The sequence below is a fragment of the Channa argus genome, chromosome 17, assembly GCF_033026475.1.
Source record: "Channa argus isolate prfri chromosome 17, Channa argus male v1.0, whole genome shotgun sequence".
NCBI lineage: Eukaryota > Metazoa > Chordata > Actinopteri > Anabantiformes > Channidae > Channa > Channa argus.
The window spans coordinates 8694333-8717139 of NC_090213.1; the positions used below are offsets into that span (position 1 = coordinate 8694333).

At 40.7% G+C, this 22807-nt stretch overlaps 1 protein-coding gene across 3 annotated transcripts in view; it reads left to right on the forward strand.

Annotated features, from left to right (window-relative positions):
• Positions 1 to 2069: 2069 nt before the first annotated feature.
• The window catches only part of LOC137102311 (glutamate receptor ionotropic, kainate 2-like), a 57436-nt gene continuing 36698 nt past the window's right edge, over positions 2070 to 22807 (forward strand). Inside the window, exons 1-3 of one of the 3 annotated variants that reach the window (XM_067481688.1) lie at positions 2070 to 2643; positions 20198 to 20365; positions 20834 to 21097. In XM_067481688.1, coding sequence (XP_067337789.1) covers positions 2520 to 2643; positions 20198 to 20365; positions 20834 to 21097 — 556 coding nt within the window. In that variant the 5' untranslated portion in view covers positions 2070 to 2519. The remainder of the gene's footprint in view (positions 2644 to 20197; positions 20366 to 20833; positions 21098 to 22807) is intronic. The other 2 variants (XM_067481686.1, XM_067481687.1) reach the window with 2 other exon arrangements.

Here is a 22807-nt window from a genome sequence, read left to right on the forward strand (position 1 = left end):
TGCTCGGGCACAGGCATACAACATTTTTTTATATATACATATATAAGAAAATTAAGTCAGAATAATTTGCGTCAGCCTTAATTCCATTTTGCAAATTAGATTCTAGGTGCATTGAGTGTTTGGGCACCTGATGGCTTATTACATGTAGTGCAATGCCTTTTTTTTTAATCAGAGGGCGCTGTGACATTAAGAGGAAAGCAGCGTGCCTGTCAGCTGAAGTCCTATCCCTGAGCTCAATAAGCATTCCTTTCATGCTGTGTGAAGCTCTGCTGACTTACACGTAAACCCTGAGATTCTCCATAATTATGCTAATGGTCCAGATGGTAGCACGATGAGTGCCATTCTCTTTGATATTCTCACTCTGCAGAGTGCTGGTGTGCAGACCCACGCAAACTGACACACGTTCAAAGTCAATGTTCACACCACTTGAACCCATGTAATTACTTCATGTCTTCCTTTTTCTTATACAAGCGCCCTCTTCACTAAATGCGTTAACTTCTCTTTGGGAAGGTACTTTGACATATTTGGTAATGCAATGGGGGATAGCACTTAAACAAAAGAGCGTGTTTACGTCTCAGGATCTTTTGCTAAATGCGTAAATGTACTTATAACATTTTAAGAACATGTAGGAGACATAGGTGAAATGCATATCAAGTACAAGGTCACCTGAATGATAAATATTTAAATACACATTCCACAGAGGAATATTGTTGGGACTTTATTTTTGAGTACTTCAGCACACACTCATGCACACACAGGCGAGCCATTCACACTTGAGTCACACAATGACCGTGTTCACCCAGGCTTTGGACGCTGCTGGCGCCGATCAAAGAGCTCCTTTCACATCCCAGTTGGGATTAAATGGCTCTCCACCCTCTTGGGACGGGGGCGCACCTATAGCTCCAGCTCCACTGGCCCAAAGCGCTGCTCGCTGGGGACGCTGATAAGGTGCATGGAGACTTAAATCAATGCATGCAGACCCTCGAAAGTGCTGCAGATACGCATCTTCCGCGGCGCATCCCATACACTGAACTCGCTAATGAGATAGAAGCACGATAGGCCTACGATCTCGAGAGATATAGCATGCAGATTCCCGTGAAATTCTCACGGCTTAAACTCGAGAATAGTCTGTTGCTGAAAGGCTTTCAAGTTTAAAGTGGAGTTATTTGCATGGGTTAAATATTCGTGCCTTTCAGCAGCCCTGTCGATATTACGGATTTGCTGTTCTGCCAGTTTTAATTCCTTTCATCCCACTCCTCCCACATTTCTGGAATGATGGTGGAAATTGCCAGAATTCCTGTAAAATGTAGAAGAGGAATCTGTGAATGGCAGGTTAGGCCTACAAGTCCTACTCGAGTGTAAGGGAGATAAAATTCACTGAATCCCTGCAGGCATGAGATTACATCGCTTTGTGCAAAGCGTTGTTGTGTGCAGTGTAGTTTGTACATATATGTCTTAATCGTAAACAATCCGTAATGCAGCAGTGGTGTTTTGAAGTCTGGTGATCATCACTCGGATTTTTTTTTCCTAGACCTCTGCTGCGGGTTTATTCGTCTCTGTCCATTGTGCTGAAAGAGATCCTGCGCTAACAACCGAGAACCCGTAAAAGCAGAGGTTGGACTGATCTCCTATCACATGCTACTTCCTTAAATGGTGACCGCATTTGATCAATGACATTACTTTTTTTATCATATGTTGGCCCATCACAGATGCTCTGCACACGTGAATGAGTCTGAAGTTAGTGGCACCGTTGTTTGGACTAATTGTGAATGAGGGTTCACTCCTTGGCGCTTTGCGCGAGAGAGATTTGACATTGCACATCTTCGGATGCATTTGGACACGGGGCCAAGTTAGTGAAATAGCAGAGAAAACGTAGCCAAGAAGAAGAGTGTGAAAGTATGAAGTTCTCCGCTTCTCCCTCACGATTATTTCTCTCTTTCCATCCATCCAGTCAACTCTGTCTTTTTCAACTCTCTCTCTCTTTCTGTCCGTATTTTCATCTCCTGTCTGTCTCTCACTCTCTCTCTCTCTCTCGCTCTCTCTCTCTCTCTGCTGCGCGTTCACAACACCAACCTTGGCTCGACGTCAGAGCCTGTGCAGCAGTGCAGTATAATGGGAGCGCAAGCAACCCAGAGCGCCTCATAGGGGGCTGCATATCGTTGCCGAATCCTCTGCTTGACGCTCTCAAGCCCCTCGCCAACCCACTCCAATACCTCACCTATAGCCCATGCTTTGGCTCCCCCCTTCCCCATTGGATCCGTACCCTACGACATGGATGTCCCGCGGTTCCTCGGTCCGGAGGATTGTTGTTTCTTTGCGCAGTGAAGGGGAAGGGGAAGGGAAAGGAAACATGCCGGGACTGCTAATGGATGTAGGGAAAGCGCGAGTGACCATGCCGTGATCTTGCGCATCCAGGGCCGCCGTCACCCTGTCTTGCCCAACGACCGTAGAAGATTTACGGGGGACTCGTACCCGCGGAACGGGGGGATTAAACCACTGTGCATTTTTTTAAAAACAACATGAAGATTACCTCCCATCATCTGATGATAACCAGTCTCGTTTTCAGGTCCAACCTCAGGCTGATCCCGCTTCTGCTCCTGTTTCTTGGTTACTCTCGCGGGATGCCACACGTTCTAAGATTTGGTAAGATCCTACATGTTTTTGATGCCATATCATGTGCAACGATGTCTGATCTCACGAACTGCCTGCGTGTGTGGCCGTTGTGAAATGACATTGACGGGATGCTGTGTGTATGGAAGAGGTTTTTGTCCCACTCATGCCGTGTTTTGTTGGCAGACACGCTGATCTACACTTTGAATTCACGTTGATAAATAGTTTACAGTTCTGTCTTTATAACATCGCATTGTTTTGTCTAACGACTTAAGAGTCTGGGGGCTTTACCTATAACCAATAAAGACCTCTTCCATTATTATAAGCTTTTATTCCAGTGTTACAGTAACTTTATGAGAAAAGCAACCTCGCACAGGAAGATGCAACAGTTCACGGATGTGGACAACTGATGAAACTCACCAAATTCGCCAACACATGTATCTTCGCGGTCTTTCAAACAGCTGACAGCCAAACACGTCCTCTGCACTAAATGTTTGCATGTAAACATTAGTCCAGAAGTGTGGATCAGTCACTTTGCTCTGTCACTGGAGTCCGTCGGTAAACCGGGTAGTACCTACTTCTTTATCTTAAATCTCGCCCGTCTGCTTCTCAGATTGCTTATTTATACGTATACGGGCATTGGGGGAACCTTTAATTCGAGTTTCACTGGTGATTGGCTGAGTCACGTTGGAAGCTAAATGAAATGTTACAGCATTGTTAAGTGCACCAGCCGAAAATCATCCCACATGCTGAGAGGAGACCACTTAATTGCAGCTCAGCAGCTTAGAAGTTGATTTGGCACTTCTTTTCAAGAACTAGAATATCGCCTGGCGGGAGAGTGATATAATTAATATTGATTATTAGAACAGTTCTTGAACAGTTACCACTTCAGTTCCTTGGCGCTGATTCATAGAGTAACAATGTGCTATTAACGCGCGTGTTTCTGTTTTTAAAATCACTAAATCGTGGCCTCCTGTGGTTTCGTCTGTGGCTTAATTAGATCCGACTGAGGATGGCTGCGTTTTGCGGTGCTGTGCTGCTTGTACACAGTACGTCTACGAGTGACAATGGAGCTCCTGACAGCGGATGTCATCAAGTGTTGACAGCACTTTCTTACAATCCTCAGTTCCCCCGAGGGTCCTGTTTAAGAGTCAATGCTCGTCCGCAGCAGCTGCCGCTATGGCAACGGGATGTGCTTGTCTTCCTGGTGCATCCTGAGCCCGATGAGCGATTTCCCGTCTCACACGTTGTCTGACAGTCACCGGGCGTCTATTCAGTAATCCGTTGAGGATAGTAACGTCCCTGCGCTGTGGTATCGCCACCAAAGTTTCCAAGCTGGCGAATAATGTCCATTCCATGGAGAAAGGGTGGACTAATAATTGACACTGTACTTACAGTATCTGGCCTTGGACCAAACTGATGCAAGTGTGTGTTTGTGCTGTATAGGTATATTTCAGTATTTTATTATGTACACATGAAGACAGATATAAGTATGGATTTCTTCTTTTTGCTGCCTGTAGTCTTCCTCACCACATCCAAAATTTCACCTGCGTTGACACGGGAGATCTGCAAGCCATCTGGCATCAGTACGGCAGACATAACCATGCGAGATAAGAGGTGATTCATATCACCGAGATCTTTTGCTCTGAGGTAAAACCTATGCTTTTTTCCCCCTCTCTACTCTCTGGTGACGGTAATACAACCGGAGCAACTAAAACGTGCTTAAAAAGCCCAGTCTCTATCCGTCGCGACTAAACATGCCACTGGATGCCCCGTTCAGCACCTCGGACAGAGAATTGACTTTTAGCAGCACTGGGTGCGTCTGGTGCTGAAAAAACGCCCAGTGCTCACGGGAGACCAATTCACATCTTTCTATTGCAAAAGGATTCCTTTTTTGTGTGTGTCTGAGTTAGTAAAGATAGAGTTGCCTGAGAGTTAGTTTTCCAAATAAATGCATGGCAGTGTGTTGTTCTTGCTATGAGGGACAGGAGAAATGCAAAACTGAAGCCCGTTGGTCTTTTTACAGTGCGTTTCCTGTCCTGTAGGATGTGCTTGCTCAGCAGACAATCCTAGCTGCTCCTTCAGGAGGCTGGCTAAATGAGGAGGTCAGCTCCCCTGGGTCTGTCTGTTCCCTTCCTACCCAAGTTCCATTCTGCCCAGACAGGCAGCTCACAGTGTACAACCGCTGTTCCACTGTCAGACTGAGACCTTTACACACACACACACACACACACACACACACACACACACACAGTGACACCAAAGTCAGCCCTTTATATTCACAGCATCAGTCTCAGCATGTAAAGCGACAAGTGTCAGAAAAAAATACTAAAAACACGTGTTCAGGCAGCCAGATATAGATATGCTGAGCTAATTCCCCATTCCTCCACTCCATTCCTCATTTATAAATCATACAGGTAATTCATTTACTTACATACCGAAATGGACCCAGTGCAGCCCTTACAAGGTGTAATAAAATATGCTTGAGAAGATTCTCTTTTATAACGATAACTAGTTCACACTTACCTTTTTAGAGCACTGAATGAGACTGTGTTGATGCGAAGGGTCTCAGAGAACCTGAACAAAGTGTTTTTCTTTCTTTTTCCTTCTTCTTTCAGTTGCCATTTTGGGTTTCTTCCCACTTCCACCTGTAAAATGAAGGCCAAAGAAAAAGCCATAAAACATCCACTTTAAACTCCCAGTGTGTGGCTGTTTGGCAGTAAAAAGGGAACCTGGTATTATATTTGCAAGCTGAATTATGGTTGGCTAACATTTGTTCGCCAACATTTTTAGATCTTATATATGACAGGGATGTTGAAACAGATGATCTTCTTTGTGACTCAATATTAATGCAGTAGTATTTTAAGATGCTGCTATTATTAAACTTCAATTTACTCAGTTGTCATAAATGCCTGTTAAAATTCAGTGAGATGGAAATTCAAAGGCTGTATTAACGTCTGCGCGTCTTGTGAGCGCCAGCTGGTAGCTAAAAGTAAATGAGATCATTTTACTTTCCTTCATGGAAATAATATTATACATACATGGTCTTATTTAGCTGTTCCCATTACAAATGTGGAGTCAGACAAGCAATGAGTCATCACATCTGCCACTCCATCAGAGCTGATTGAGTTTTACTTACAGACGTGTGTCTTATTCAGAAAATGTCCACGCAACAAAATAAGGAGAAAGAGAAGAGCAACAGTAAAAGTGACATATTGTTTTAATTCTGGTGTCCAAAGTTGGTCTGTGGCTGTGAGGTTGAGTGATAACATTATCGCCGCCATCTTCAAACAGCAGTGGCAGATGCAGTGTGTCCCTGGGCCGTCAACTACTGCTGAAAGCATTGTTGACTCAGAGATGCTCATTTTGTTTGTTTATTTCCTGTTTATGTTTATATTTTCCCAGTACAGCCGTGTCTGGGAATATTTATGACTTAAACACAACACAGTTCTTCATTTTGGAAAGGAAATCAAGTCATGTTTTTTTTTAGTCCTCTGGCAAAAAACAACCCCCACTGCTGAAAGCTAAGTCTATCTAACTACATGCACAATGCAGTGCAAGGATAAAGGTCCTTTATTGCCTTTCTAATATTTAACGCTCTTTTCATCCCCTCAGCTGTTTTATAGTGGTGAAATTACAAGGTTGTCGAGAACAAGCAAGGGGAGAGGGAACAAACTCAAGTGGAGTTTGTAGTTAATTGACTTTATTTGCTTTTGCTTTCTGCCAGCCGGAATTATTAGCGTGCTGGAGTTTAGTTTGGGATTGCAGGAATTACGGATAACACTCTGTGCCCTGGCCCACTGCCAACATGTTCACAGCAACACATTTAAATAGGCACAAAGCCTCTTAAAATATTCATGTGTCACTTGGCCCTGCCATAGCTTATAGAAATATGAAACTATCTCCTCTCTGCTGGCAAATGATTTTCATGGTTTAAAAATACCCACCGTGGGTTTCAAGAACAAAGAGCAGATCTGTCTTACATTAGCATGCAGCACCACACATGGGCTTGAAGCAGGGAACTATTTAGATGGATTTCTAAAACATGTTTACAGTCCCGAGTCTTTGAAGGCCTTGCTGTCATGCTTCAGTTACAAAAGGCTCAATGGTGATTAATTCAGAGTACAGATTTCTTGCCATTTTGAAATGGAAAACATCTGTGAGGTATGAAATTAGTTTTCTTGTTGTGCTTAGCATTAAGTCATTTTTTTAAGATTTACCAGCTACATTTTGCAATGATTATTTACATTAAAGGAGGTCTTACGTAATTGACCTTGTTCGCAAAGTAACCAGTTGTAGCATACAGTAATTGCCAGAATTGCTTCTGTCATATTATCTGTTTTTGCAAATCCAAGAGAATACAATCAGTTCTGCCTCGTGACAGATTCTGTATTGACTTTCTTAATTCCCAGTCTATTATTTCTTGTCAGTGTCACTTATGCATTCCCTGCGTATTAGAAAGATTAGGGGGTTACAACTACAATTGCTGTGAAACTGTCCCCTGAGAAGAAACCCACACCATGTCTTTCTACTGGATTTTTTTTTTTTTTTTTGGCTCAGAGTTAAATGATAGTCGGAGCAAAATAACTCACAAGAAACATTAATGTTATCATTTTTGCATCTTTTAACATGTGTGAATTTGTCCTTCTCACAGTTCCACCAGGGGGGATGGAAGAAAATCTGAAGTCACACAGCAGTGTAAGAAAAAGAAGAGTCTTTGTTAGAGAAAGAGTGAGTCTGTGTAAACTGTTAGAAGGAAAGAAAAACAGTGAGTGTTAAGGGCAGCAGATCTAGAGTAAAGATAGATTAGTTTGCCTCAGAGCAGTCCACTCTCAGCCCACTCTAAGTTGTGGTGTTTTATTACTGCGCAGTGATGGCTTCTGTGAAGAGAGACAGGAAGGACAGTAGAGTATGCTGTGGAAATGTAGTGGGAGGTCAGAAGTTATGTACTGCAGTTGTAAATAAATGTCAGTAGTATTGTGTTAGCAATCAAAGAAAATTTGCAGGGATTCACAGAATTGCTTTTTGGAGTTAGAAAAAAAAAAAACTGGCAAAAACATTAGTGAGGAAGCCCTTTAGTTCTTCGGGTACCTAAATTCAAATGTATATTTTCATTAGCCATCTCATGTATTTACCAGGGATGAGTCATTACCTCTTTGGCTGTCTCTGCTTCAACTAGATTGTGAGATGTTGGGAATCAATAACCATCAATATGTTTGTATTGCTGAGAGGAAAAGAGGAAAACACACACACACACAAACTGGCAGCAAAACATGTAACCACTGCCAAGTCCCAGATGCCTCCTTCTGTGTTTATCTGTGAGAATACAAACACGTTAGCAAAAAAAAAAAAAAAAAAAAACCCAAAAACAAATGTGTACTATAAGAAGTATGTGTGGGAGTGGATTAATAATGCATGCCACTGTGAATTTATGGCCACTTTAAACAGCTTTGAGCTGCAGGGATTTCGATGGGGCCATAATATAATAATGTTCCCAACATGTTTGACCTATTCACATTCATGTTCCTAACTGGGTTTAAAATGAGTTAAAAATACAGGCTCCACTTGCTGGAATTTTGTGCCCCGCGTGGCATCATCTGTGGGTGTGCAGTGCGAGACCTTTAACTTCATCAGAGCTCAACTGTGATACTTAACTGTTAAGGGAATATTTAACAGAGGCAAACAAACGTGGCTTGTCGATGTGTATTATAGAAGCAGGTGATGGAGCTAATTAGGAGCCTGAGTAAATGTTTACTTCCTGTTGCTTTAATACATGTAGGAGGGTCATTGATTGGCTTTTGTTACATTTGTTGTTGATATGCATTCATAATGTAACTCGATTTGATTTACAAACTGTGTCTTCATGTGTCCTGTAAACAGAGTCATGTGAATTCCAAGCTCGCAGACCAAGCAAACATATTTGAAAGTACATACACTGTAAATGAAACATTGACGTCCAAACGACATGGGATTCAGAAGTCAATCGATTACAGAAAGCCCTCCGGCTGTGCTGGCTATGATGTGAGGCACCGATCAGGTCAGGATGTGGTGATTCACCTTCATCTCTAGCCAGCCGAATAAGGGAGTAAGAGGAGGAGGGGAGCGACTTGCTGAAAGAGAGAAAGCAGAGTCCAGGCTCCCGTTGACAGCACAGCCTGTCGAATGTATGAACATTTCTCTGTGTGAACCAAGGACACAAGGGGAAATGGGCTCAGTGGGAGGACATATTGAGGCAGGCTTACTTAAAATCATGTCCTTTGAATCAGCATGACACTCTATTGTCACAATCCACCAGGGCTATGCAAAACGTCGTCCTGCAGTGTTGAAATTCATTTTTCTGTCTTTCCTGTCCTTTTGCCTTAAGGATTTTTTTTAAGCATTTGTGTTGTTTTTTTTGTCTTTTCTTTAAATTAGCCTCCCAGTCTCTTTTGTTTTGGAGATATTTGTGAAAAGTTGGAAGGAGAAATATGTAATTAGATAATAAAGAAACATGTGCACTTGTATCAGATTTAGTTAAACAGCAGTAAAGAAAAAGAACAAAGATGGCAGATCATCAGTTGAAGAAATTAAAAAGATCCAGCTAATTTGAGGAAGCATTTGACAAAACTTTGTGCTAAAACCTAAATCCTTTGGTTGCTGTAGTTTTTGTTTATAACCCACGCTCAAAACGGCACACTTTCCCATTTGTTTGAAATGGCTCAAAAATCCCACCCTCTTCCAAACACACACACACACACACACACACACACACACACACACACACACTGGAACAGACGTGGATTGATTTCCTATCTCGCACAATCTGTTTTAAGATTTTAAGGAGACATAATGAAGGCAATCGCCTCCATTTCCCTTGCACAGCTACCGATGACAAAAGACTCTGAGTTTCCTACGCAGCAGGGTGTGAATGAATGTAAGAAATGGTGAAACAAACAGTAGACTGCAGATCAGGAGAAGATTACTACCGGACTCTCGATGTTCCACCTTTCACCTCTGTTGTCTTTCTTTTTACATTTATCCTCAGTAGACCATTTTCTCATTTCCTGGCAAAAAATATGCATGTCTATTTGGAGGACTTTTGTTTGTTAAGCTGGCTATTTTCTGCACTAAAGTCAGGGAGCAGGTCTCTTTCATTTCTTTCTCTCTCTGTCACTGTGCAGCCTGCATGTGTTCATAGAAGAAAGAAAAACTGACACACCTTTGCAGCAAAGTGTAGCATATTGACTTGTAACGGTAGCTCTGATTATCAGGTTGCTTGTCAAGAACAGTAGCTGATGGGTGGCTGATGAACCCCAAACCAGGAGCTGACATTTTCCTGCCCTGTGGCTGCAGGATGCAGGTGTCCGTTCAGGTCTAATGGGCCATCCATTCAGTCGTTTAATTGAGTGTCTTTTATCTGCCTCCAGTGACCTCTTTTATTCTCCATTTCTCCCTCTTCCTTTCTTTCGCTCGTCTTTTTTATTTTTTTTGTGCCCAACCCCTCTTCTTCCTCCTGTCTTTCTCCTTCCCTCTCCAAACTCTCCGCTTTCTACTTGTCTGACAGCACACCCATCTGCCATCTGCGCATTTCCTACAGCTTACTCCGACTTTGGGCATCGCATGTTGTTTTCTGAACACATCTGACAAGCTGTGAGGAGACAGTATGATGGCGAGGTGCACTTTCAATTTCACATCAATATTTTCTCCCATTTTCCTCTTTGTCTTTTCTCCATTTTTATCCTTTTGTCCTCCTCTGCCCTTGTTCCTTGTGCTGTCTTTGTCTCCCTTTGGCTCTCAGCTTGTCTCCTGGTCTTTTCACTCTACTTTGTTCTCTTTCACTATCATTAAGCCTTACTTCCCCTCGTCCCCTGGTCTCAATGTCCTTGCACACAAAGGCACAAATCCTCATTTGATATACATTTTCACTTCCATTTCTTAATGTACCTTGAATTTCAAAGTAAAGAATACCCTTTTCAGCCTTTTTCATTTTCATTGAACATACCAAATCCTGGAATAGGAAAACTTTGCAGCTTTATCACCATGACATGGCTGGGGTGTGGGCATTTGTGCACAATTTCCAGTTGTGTCAAGTCAACCAGTTCTTTTGACAGAAATGCCTTTGAGCAGACAATATAAATTTGATGAACTTCTAGTTAGTGAAAAAATGAATGAATTGATTGATTTATTCATGTGAAATGCTAAGTTGTGTCCCAACCCCTATGGGAATATAAAACACCTTTACACAATTTTACAATGAAACTGCTTCCAGTAGGTTGGTTACATAATAATTCCAATAGTTACTGGAGAGAAGAAAAATAGATCCTCATAATCCTTTAAAACCCATAGCAATTGTCATCATAATCATTATTGCTCTACTTCTCACAAAGTTTTCTAAAGAGCTCCTGGGTATTTTTTTTAAATAATATTGCAGCTTAAATTTCTCAATTTTAAACAACCATTTTAGTCCTTGTGAATTATTCGTTTCCACCATCTCAGTCATATCGTTTTTATGTTCAAACAAAACAAGATCATGTTTGCAGTACAAAGGGCAATAAAATACTAAATGCTGCTCATTTTCAATTTCTCCTACAAGACTTTCTGAACAAACGTGGTTCAAAGTACTAGAAATGACTCTCAAAGTAATTTTTATTTAGTCTTTGGTCTGACCTACTATCCATTTGGAGTATTTTAATTACATATGTTTAGCATATTAAACTCATCCTTTGTTATCTTTGGTATCAGTCTCTATCAACAAGAAGTCCCCCTCTCTCCCTATTGCTCATATAAAACAGTAATCACCTTGTGTCGCGGGTTTTCTATATTTATCAGTTTTAAATTCTATTATAATCAGGTTACTAAAATCCTGTAGAATGTCTTTTTTTCCTTTCTCTTCATCCACCAACAAAAACCCAACTGTGGGCATTAAAAAGCCGCCTCCAGAATTAATTCTTGACCTTTGACTCTGACGGGAGATAACATCTGCCCTTCCACAAGAAAGAGAGTCTAATTTTACAGCCATTTTGTTCAAAATTACAATGGGGAGCGTGTTATACAGGGCCATTTTGATGAGCAGGAGAACAGTGAGAATTAGAATAAGAGCAGCAGAGGGAGCAGAGAGAATGATAGTCTCATATAATTTGCTGTGACCTAATTGCAAAATTATAAATTGAACTCCTTTTACCTCTATATCAAGGTTGGCTAAATATGATATATGTTAGAATTTGTAGAGTAAGTTTATCCTGCATGCATGCTTTTCAGATAAGGCAGCTCGCTTCGTGCCTACAATGTAAATGACCAGAAATGGCACAATAGTGAGTTGAGTCTTAGCAGCCCACATTTTGGCAAGTGTGCTGAGAGACAGTTGGAAATCCCACATCTTAACTTCGAGAGACTTTGTTTTAAGACAAGATTACAGTTAGTCAAGCTCTCATCTATATTTATTTTAGTGAGCAATACAGCCTGAGGGCTGGAGTACCCAGGGAGGTTCAGACACCCAGTCCACCCTACCTCGTACTTCTCAGCTGCAGCGCCATAAATGCATAATAATGCCCTAACGGTTTTATCACAATGGGGAAAGTGATTATAAACCCGAGACACACATGCATAGTCACAATGTTCTCGAGGCTGGACTCCTGCCTCTCTTAGCCTGTAGTGGATAATTAGCATCTCTCACACGTGCTTAGGCTTGATTAAAACTCAGTTTACAGTGAGCAGTGCTGTGAGGTCGCCATCTGTCACCTGCCGAGGCCGCCATGAGACGCACTGTAGTCACAGGGAGGAAGGGTGGTGTGTGTGTGTGTATGTGTGTGGCTGTTTTGATGAAGGAGAGAAAAAGACGTGGCATAGAAAGAGAAATAGCACAGACGGGTGAAGCATGAAGCGTCAGGAAGCATTCTGTTCGATAAGCAGTCCCGCTCTCTCCCTATTGCTCATATATTAGAGCCAAATCACATATTTTCTGCGTTGGCAGAAAAAGCTCATGACGGCAGGTTTGGGATTTGTCTTATTTACTTGAACTTTATAACCTTGTGACTGCAGTTTTGGGAATTCTCATGTTTATACTTGGATGTGGCATAGAAGGTGTAAGAGTTTCAAGGCTCATAAAACCTACAGTGTGTGAAAGGCATTTTATTTTTCCCAAAATGCATGTCCATCAATCAAATAATAGAATTTATTTCCCTTAAATACAAAGTTGTGATTCCACAGCTGCAAAACACAGTGCATCATAACTGAATAGTGTTTTAGCTAAATGCTGCATTTGAGGTCATTTCCATACCACATCATTTTAAAAAAAAAACAACATTATAACCTGGGATTCAAATTTTTTTTTTTTCTTTAACTCTTAGCTTTGATATTTGTAAGCTAAAGTGGAAAGAGGCTGCCCAACCTGACCCACAGACCCACATAAAATAAAATAGTTATTGAAGCCTGACTCATGGGTCCAAACATTGCCACCTTTCTGCATATTGTATTGCAGCTGCTATAATCTTAAATTTTGCTCTGTGTGCTTTTGTTGATTTCTATTAGGAAGTTACATGGAAAGAGCCCACAATTTTCTTTACATACACTTTAAATTAGTTAGCATTACGTAATAAGGCGTTCAGACTGATTGCCTTAAAAAAAGAACCAAGTGAACTGGAATAAGATTAGTATTTTGAATTAATAAATACTAATTAGGTTTAGTGCACTTACAGTTTAGTTCACACAGTTAGAAAAATCTGTGTACTGGGCTAAAAAACCTCATGACTTTGTATTTTGTTGGCATTTAGTCAGGTTTTTTTTTTAATATGTTCGTTAATCTCAAAATGTCGGAAATTGCATTACTATGGTAACAATTTTTACTATACTGTATAGTATAAATTAGATAGTACTAAGTATAGTATAAATTACATTAAATTATAATGTAATATAATACTATATATTGTTATTATTCTGACTTTTTTGGTGCCTAACTACTTTGGCATACATTCAGTTAGAAACACCGATCAAACTTCAAAACATTCAGTTTATAAAGGATATTGCTTGTATAGGGCTTTTTAATATATTTTATGCTTCGATGAAGTCATCACATAATTGCCTTTGAAGTTTGTAACGCTAATTGGCTTTGACTTTTGCCTAACCAATATATAAAGAAGCAATATTTAATTTCAGCTAATTCAGCAAAAGCCAAAATTTTACCTATTTCAGCAACAGTTCAGCTTTTTTCACCTTTGCTTGGAAAATCCTTTCAGTGACATTCACATTCACAGTGCATTTTCTTTTTGGAACTGGTTTTTCTAGTATTTTATACTATACTTCTAAGTCTCAAAATTGGTCGACCCCCTCCCCCCGCCCATTGCTTTATGCTCGCATTTGCCTTCCCATCTCTTTCTCTGCCCTGCACAAGTAAGGCCGTATCAGTTAGTATGTAATTATCTTTTTGTCAGATCCATAAGATCAGATCGACCATAGTGTGAAATGTTCTAGTTTTACTTGCAGCTGTGCACTTTTTAAAAATTCGATTCTCCCTCCATCCTTGGCAAATGCCAACAAAGGGTGCTTCAAGGGCAGAAAAAGGTCAATGGTCTACTGCAGTGGGTTGATAAATTGCTCCGGGGTTCTTCAATTCTGTTCAATCCTGCTTACATGACCCTGTGAATACTTAGCTACTTAGTATTTTCGGCAGATTAGGCACCTTTTTGTGATTTGCTGCCTCCCACTGGTGTTGCAATGTCATTGCCTCATTTGTCACTATTGTACTGTATGTTGCAAGTTGGCTTCACGCAGAAACTATAAACTATTGGATTTTACAGTGTAGTGAGTCTGTGCCTGGGAAAACAAAATGTCAGAAACAGAGTAATTAGTGTGATTTGTTCTAAATGGACTTACCATCAATAAATACAAATACACATTTTCTTACAGTATGTAGTCTAACTGGAAATTGATTAACCCACTCACTTAAAGACAATTAAGCAAAAATAACCAGATACAGAGAAATAGTGTTATCAGTATAATATTTTAAATGGTGTGTGTGTGTGTGTGTGTGTGTACACACAAACACACACACACACACACACACACACACACACACACACACACACATATATATATATATATATATATATATATATATATATATATATATATATATATATATATATATATATATATATATGCTTATGCCTCAGCTGCCCCAATATAAATAGATGATTATATGAAATATTTTTACACGATTGATTTCAGTAAACTATAGTTGCAACTTTATACAGTAGTTTTCTATTCTCGAAAAAAGCCTGTTATTTCTGCACAGTTTGTGTGCTTGTGTGTGATGATATTACAGAACTACCATGCTATTTAAGAGTGTGGTCATATGCTTATTTAAGGAGCTTGTCTCAATCTCAAAACCAGTCGCACATCTCTTTGGTATGTGAGCATACATTTGTGTGTGTGTGTGTGTGTGTGTGCAGGCGAGCGTGTGCACTTGGTGCTTATACATCTTATTTTCACAGTAGTTGGTATTTCTTTGCAGTTACATTTGTAATGTGAAAGCAACTGAGAGGTTGGAAACTGTGAGCAGACAGAAGTCATTTGGGACTTCAGCAATTCAAGGCCTGTGGAAGTGTACTCACAGTTTGGCACAATTAGTACTAAAAGGGGTCCCTGCTTGACAAATTAGCACACAAAATGTCAGCCGGTAGTTTAGCACATCCACAATGAGCTCTTGCAAATTAGCACATATTTTGAGGAGGGAGCTGGCACATTATTATGAATAGAGAGAGCTTGGCAAATTAGCACATCTGTTGCCAGCACTCAGAATTAATACATGTTATATGATCACTGGTTCCCACTTGGAGTCGGGTCAGGGATGAGGGTGGTAGCACACTTTTCTAATTGAAGACTGTGTGTGTGTATGTGCTCATTATAAGGAATTGATTAAATAGTTGTTTGGCAGTGCATCGGCTAATTATTAATATTGAGTGCAGCTTAACGTACGCGTTGAATGCTGCAAGTGTGGGCTTTAAATTCTTACATCAGTCACATTTTCCCTGGACTCAGTTGTTTCTTACCTGACAGGTTTGTTTAGGCTCAATCTTTGAGGGAAGGATTGTGTATATTCACATGTGCTTGTTCAAGTGTGTGAGTCAGCTTGAGGCTTAGCGTCTTGCAGTGGCAGGTGACAGTCCAGTCCAGTGTCAAGAGGCTTTAGGGTGACAGAAGTGATTCTATTCTGGAGAAAACACCAATCACAAGCCACACAAGTCCGATAACAATAGCTAAACTGTTGTTCACACGAGCTGCTTAATGTTGGCTTCATGTTCACTGTCTCTAGCAAACTCAGACTGACTCATCGGTTTAGTTGGGTTTTTATTAAGCTTATTTGTTGTGGGGGTTTTTTAAGCTGTGGATCTTTTTTACATGTAATCTTTGTATAACACCATGCTATATAACAGTACCCATCACATTCACTTTATTGAAGCCCGGGTTTACTAGAATCAACTGTGAACGTCCTGTGTGTCTTCTTAGAGAAAAAGAAACCCCTGTTAACCAACTTTACATCTTTGTATATCTTGTTCTTGTTCTGAAACCAGTACTCTCTATGATACTGTTAAGTTATGTGGACAAACAGTTCAGTGTTATGTATGACCTCTGCAACCAACAGTATAACATCAGCATATGCCTCTGCCCATGTAGAGTAGATTAGATTATCACTCATTGGCAAAACAAAAACAAGTGTTAGTGACAAATGAAGTCATACCATATATCTCTTCAAATGGCTTACAGATGAAGGTGGCTTATTTATGTGATATCATAGCGCTGTTGAGTGTCCTGCAATGATGTATCCAGTGTCCTCGGCAGATTTCTGGGGATCTTCCACGAAAGACAGAATTGGCCCTTATGCAGCATAGGAAGGTCAGTTTACCACAAGGGGATCTTCAGATTAATGACCAGGGGCGGTGACTCTCTGCAGGCCTTCATGGATCATGTCCCATTCAGCACCAAACATGGCAGGGAACGCTCCCACTGGGAGTTTTTGGGATATTTACGGAGTGTTTCCATCACTTTTACCTCCTGCCCATTGGCTCCGAGCACTGATCCTCACCAGCTGAAAGATGTACGGAGACAGAAACAGGCCAGGGAGTTGGGGTGTGGTGGGTGGAGGTCTCGAAGCCTAACACAGTGACTCCTTGTGCATACCTGGGTCACTTACCATAGCGACAGGGTTGCTCACAGGTTGCCATGGCAGCCACCCTACAGCCCACCGTCATCCTGCAGCTGCGCTGCTGGTCATTAGTCACAGAGACAGGCTGTCTGCACTATCTAAATGCCCTTCCTCCACCAATCAGCTGCTCAGATTCCAAAACTGCAGATGCCTCTCAGCCATAGTATAGATGCATGAGTCGCCATGGCAACATATCTGACTCTCATCTCCTATTGTACAATCATCCTTGAGAGCTAACTGTACTGTATTTTCACTCGTGGTTTAGTAAGGAACCCTTTTCTCTTACTAGTGAATACATTCTCCGTTCTAGCATATATAGTGCTGATTTTATCTAGGTTTATAACCGCATGTGGGCTGTATTGTGTTCATATATTACCAAATGTGATACACAATGTACTCATCTTTACATTAGGTCGAAGGTTTTTCCATCAGCATTGATTATGCCCTTCGGATGTGAATGATTTCTCTTTACAGGAATACATTTCAAATTAACTTGATTTCTGTCAGAAACCGAGGTATGGTGTTATGTTCAATATAAAATGCACTTGATTAACTCTGAGCAATTATTTAAAGGGAGTCAAATTTACATAGAGGAGGTGCATTTTCATTTTGACTTTCTGCTCACTCTCTCCCTCTCTCACTCACACACACTGAGACACTCAGATCAGCAGGCCTGTTTTCTCATCAGGGTGATTATCCAGCTCATAACTCATTCAGAGCTTTCATTTGCACTATAATTCACACCAGTCCCTATGATGACAGCTCCATAATTCACACACACACTGATTATCTGAGCTGTAACTCACACACCTGCAATCAGATGGACCACAACAGCAAGTAGTGAGAGAAAGATAGATAGATGGATGATGTAATTTGGGGCATTATTAGACTTGAAGCAAGCTTAATATACATCACACCCCTTATCATTGTCCAAGTCCAAGATACTGAATTTGGGAAGAAAGATTAGCCTTTCAGTGTAAACAATGCTGAGGATCCATTCACTAAAAATGTAAACCATTGACTCAAATAATATTAGATTACAAAGAGCATTAAATCAAGCAATACCAATTTCATTTTCTATGTGCTATCATATTCCGAGGTAATTGAATGTTTGACATCTCCCTTGAAATATTTAATGCTCCTACTCCGGTGTGTTCTCAGAGGTATACAGTTTCTTTTACGCCAGCACTTCTAAGCCAAACAGCGGGGTGAAAGAAATCTGATGAGCAAAACTTAATACCCTTCCGCTCATTTTCAGACGCCTCGAACAGACCAGTAGAGCTCCATCTGTTCCCTCGGGGCAATAGTGTAATAATTATCTAATAGGTCAGATTGACATGATTCCTATCATCTTTAATGGCAATACTAGGTTATTCATTCTTTTGAAGATTAATGTGCCATTTCACTGAATTGAAAAGCCACAAATAGTTCACATTATGATGGCTGACTAAATGGCATAGTGAAGCACAAAATATGGATACTACTTGAGTGCTTTTAAGTTTGTCTGTTTTCACGTCACACTGCAACATTATTTTCCATTTCAGTTCTTATGGATCATATATAAAAGAAAAAAAAACATAAAATGAAGGAAGAAAGCAAAACATATGGCATGGCTATGCTGTGGTGACAGTGATAAATCTCACTTCCCTTAGTTAATGACATCTTCTTTGCCCTCTTGCTCTTCTTTTCTGTCACTCCCAGTTACTATTTATAGCTACAGTGTCTATCACAACACGCTGCACTCTATTGCTTTCTCGACTCTTTTAAAAATGCATCTCAATCTGTCTTTTTTGCATTCTGCCTGATTTTTCCATTGCTTTTTAATTGAATCGATAAAGAGGCTTTAAACTTTTCTTTTTTTTTCTCTTCCAGTTTGAATTTCATCAAACTGACTTTCTGTCCTTTGAGATGGTGGGAGCCGTGGATGGACTCCTGAACTCATGCTCTTGTCTCCAAGAGAGTGTTTCTCAGAGCTGCTCTCACAACACCCTTTCATCTCCCACCTCCCCTCGTGCACTCTTTTAAGTTTGATTTCTGCAAAGCTTTCTCAGGATTTAGTCCGTCCTCAAAGGTGTAATAGCTGTTGGAGTTTGGCTTTGCTTTTCTTTTTATTATGTTTATTTCGAAGTTTAAAGTAGTTGCTTGACTCTACAGCTGTTTGACATAGAAATGTTTTTGTAAAATGTTTTTTATGCTCTATGCTTTCACACATTACAACACTGAAAACATGACTCAATTTTATTCATACATTCTACTGATGGATGTCCTTATTTTCATTTCTTCCAGTTACATCTTAAATTAAAAATGACCTAGATTATTTGAAGATTATAAGGAGCAACACTGTAGACATTTTGCAAATGTATCCAAAACACCTAAAATGCAGAACATGTTCTTGAGTGTAACAACAATATGTCAATTTAAGGTGTAGATACATTTACAGGCATGCATTTCTGCTGATTGTGAGATATAAATGAATTCAGGTAAATGATGTTTTGACATAATCTTAAAATGAGGCACATTTGTGGTGGGTTGGTTCTTTGTTTGGGATTCTGAGTCACACTGATGGACCATCTGGATCTTTGTTTGTGTTCAGGCCAAAATAATTGACAAGTCTGAAAGAAGCTGTTTTGAGAGGACAACACCTAACTTTGTGGTGGTAATTATGTTGTCTGGCTGATGTGGTGTGGAGAACATCTCTATTGTTTGTTTTTCTGTTGAGGCTTTTACTTACTAATGAGGATTGCAAGGTGTGATTCTCATATATCCAAAAGGTAACAGGATTCTCAGCCGGGCACAGCATGGTTCTCCCATCAGGATGCTCTTCTATTACATGGTGCAGTCATAATGATTTGAACTTCTGAGTTGATTTGTTTTTAATGTGTTCAGTGCCCTTATTCTCTCTTTCGCCTCTCTGCTTATTTGCCTTTTTGCCCTCATTTCTCTATTCCCTGCACTCTTGTGTTTTTTATTCTCCCCTCTCAATTGAGGAATCATTGAAATCAATGGGACCAAATAGAAGGGTGAACCTTCCTGTCAAGGCTGAGCGGGGGAGTTAAAGAAGGGCACCCACCCCTGAACTCACCTCCCAACGCCACTAATTGCCTATAATTACACAGACGATTTCCACAGAATGCAAATCAGCTGAGATCCAAATGCCTAATCCATGTAAATCTGTTAGATGTCAGCATGTGACTGAGCTGTGAAAAGCAGGGAATACAATACCATCGGTAATATAAGCGTACAAATACCGAAGTGTTAAAAATGATAGCACTGCTTGAGCTGTAATTGCCTGCATCATATCGATTTTTTTACTTGTCACTTGTGCTTAGGAATCTATTGCAATTACAGGAGAAGGAAGTGGCTATTCAGAGGTCTTGTTCCCTGATTTATTTTTTTCTCAACTCACAGGAGGAATATTTGAATCCATTGAGAGCGGCCCCTCCGGAGCAGAGGAACTAGCCTTTAAATTTGCCTTGAACACAATCAACAGGAACCGCACCTTGCTCCCAAACACCACACTGACCTATGACATCCAGAGAATAAACATCTTTGACAGCTTTGAAGCCTCCAGGAAAGGTGAGTCATGTTTTTTTAGAAAGGATGTTGAGCAGATAGTGAATTTTGACTGAAAGCTGTAACAAATAATGTGAACAAGTGAACAATAAATCTAAGACAATTTCCTAAAATCCTTCAAGATAACAAAACTGACTAGCTGCATCTGAATGTTGTGTTCACTCTCTTTAGTATTAATTGTGTTTATGCTCTGTAAATTGCCCTCGAAATTTCATTGTATTCACTATTTTGGGATAACAATCATAAAAATTGATAGACTCAGAAAATAAAGTCATGTGACATTACACCTGCCAGTGATGCTGGAAAATGATCATGATTTGTGAATTATTGCATTATGCCCCCTGTAGATTATGGAAAGGAATGGAAGGAAAAAATTATATTTCATAGAAACATCACTGCATTTCCTAAACATGCTAGTGTCCCACAGGTGTTAAACAGACTTACCTGTTCTAATTGCTACTACTCTACCAGCATGTGACCAGCTTTCCCTCGGGGTGGCGGCCATTTTTGGCCCCTCGCACAGCTCATCGGCTAATGCAGTCCAGTCTATCTGCAATGCTTTGGGAGTGCCCCACATCCAGACCAAGTGGAAGCATCAAGTGTCAGACAACAGGGACTCATACTATGTCAGCCTGTACCCCGACTTCTCCTCCCTCAGTAGAGCCATCCTCGACCTGGTACACTTCTTCAAGTGGAGAACAGTCACTGTGGTCTATGACGACAGCACAGGTACAGGTACAGTTGGTGTCTGTCTTTATCTTCAAGTGGTGCGTCTGTTTCGTGTGATGATTTATGTGACAGGTTTTTTTTTAAAGCTGCAGCCTTTGCACCTTAAACTGTCCAGAAAAAAAGAGGTACCAGGTGAACTACAAAAAGCAGCAGTGATTCTCAGAGTTCAGGGAGTGCTTTGTAACCTGTCAAGTTAATTCAGAAATCAATAGCTTACTGTTCTGCCTCAGTCCTCCAGGTGCTGCCCATGTCAGTCTTCCAGGAGAGTGAGCAGCAGCATAGAAAAAAAGAGAACCACATTACCCAGAATGACCCAGTGTCTCTTCAGATTAATGCAATGCAGAATTGTAGTATGTGGGGGCTGACAACAGCCATTAATAACACACAGAGACACTCAATCTCTGAGGGTGGCTATCAAATGTATCTGTGAGCCATTTTGTCTATCCGGTGACTTTGTGGAGTGTCTGATATTATGTATTTTAAAAGACATGTTGTATTTTAGCTGGAGAGCAGGGATATTTTTATGAGCTAAAGTATAATAGCTCCAGAGAACATAACAGTATTCAAATGCCCATTTGCAATTTACAAGCTTTTTGGCAAGATATGGTTGACATTTTAATGCACTAAATTGGACAGATTTGAAAGGCGGTTTAACACTTAGACAGGTTGCTTAATGGATGCACTCCCTACCATGATGAAATGAATATTGTTTTGTAGTTGGCATCCTAAATTACGTATTCTAATAGATATTTAAGTCCTTCTGCTCCTTTGATCAACTAGCAGTTCATAAAATATTAGTTTTAACTGCTCCTCCAAATTTTACTCCCCCACATTCACTAATTTCACATCTGTTGCATGTATTTCAGTATACCGCCAGTCCTGCAGCCTCCTAGTGCCTGTACGTTAAGCTCAGATGATATCTCAATGACTAGTCCCACTTGCCACATTATTCTGACTCATCTCCTTGACCTCTATTCACTTCCTGCCTTGGAGCTCAGTATGTTAACACCCTCATTCTCCAACAAACTGCCTGAGTGAGATGCCAAAAGGTTACCTCTCGCCTCTCTCTCTCTGTGTCAGATAGGAGCTGCTTGGGCCTGCTCTGTGGAGCATTTCTCTTGTAACACACCTGACACCCTGAAAAGTGTGACAGCTGCATAGCCATGTTGCTTCCCCCCACCGCTTCCACTCAGTCCCAGGCTGTAATCACACAGCTTCATGCTCCAGGGCCCTGCACTGCTGATTGGAGCCTATCTGACGGCTGGCAGGAAAAACTATCGGAGGGGATAAAATATTCACACACAGCCGTTAGAAGATCCAGGGGGAAAGTCTGAAGGCATTAGCCAGAGCCCACAAACATCTACTCTGACAGTGTTTCCCAAACGTTGAGCTCCCTTGACAGATTTTTTTTTCTTGCTTAACACCTCCCAAAGTGTCAGTATGAACAAAAACAGGGAGACGCAGACAAGCCCTAGAGTCGGGCTCTATTGGGACGACCTGAGGGAAGCTCTAGGAGGTTCACTATTCCTCCCTACAATGGTACTGTTCACAACAAGACCTGCATGTTCCTATTTCACACCAATCTTTCTATAGGCCTCAGGGAGACCCAGCCCTAACCACAGTAAGACCATTAAGCGGCTCACACAGCACTTCATTTCAAAATAAAAAAAATAGGCTGAGCTATCTTAAAGTGGTTCAACAACAAAAAAAAAAATC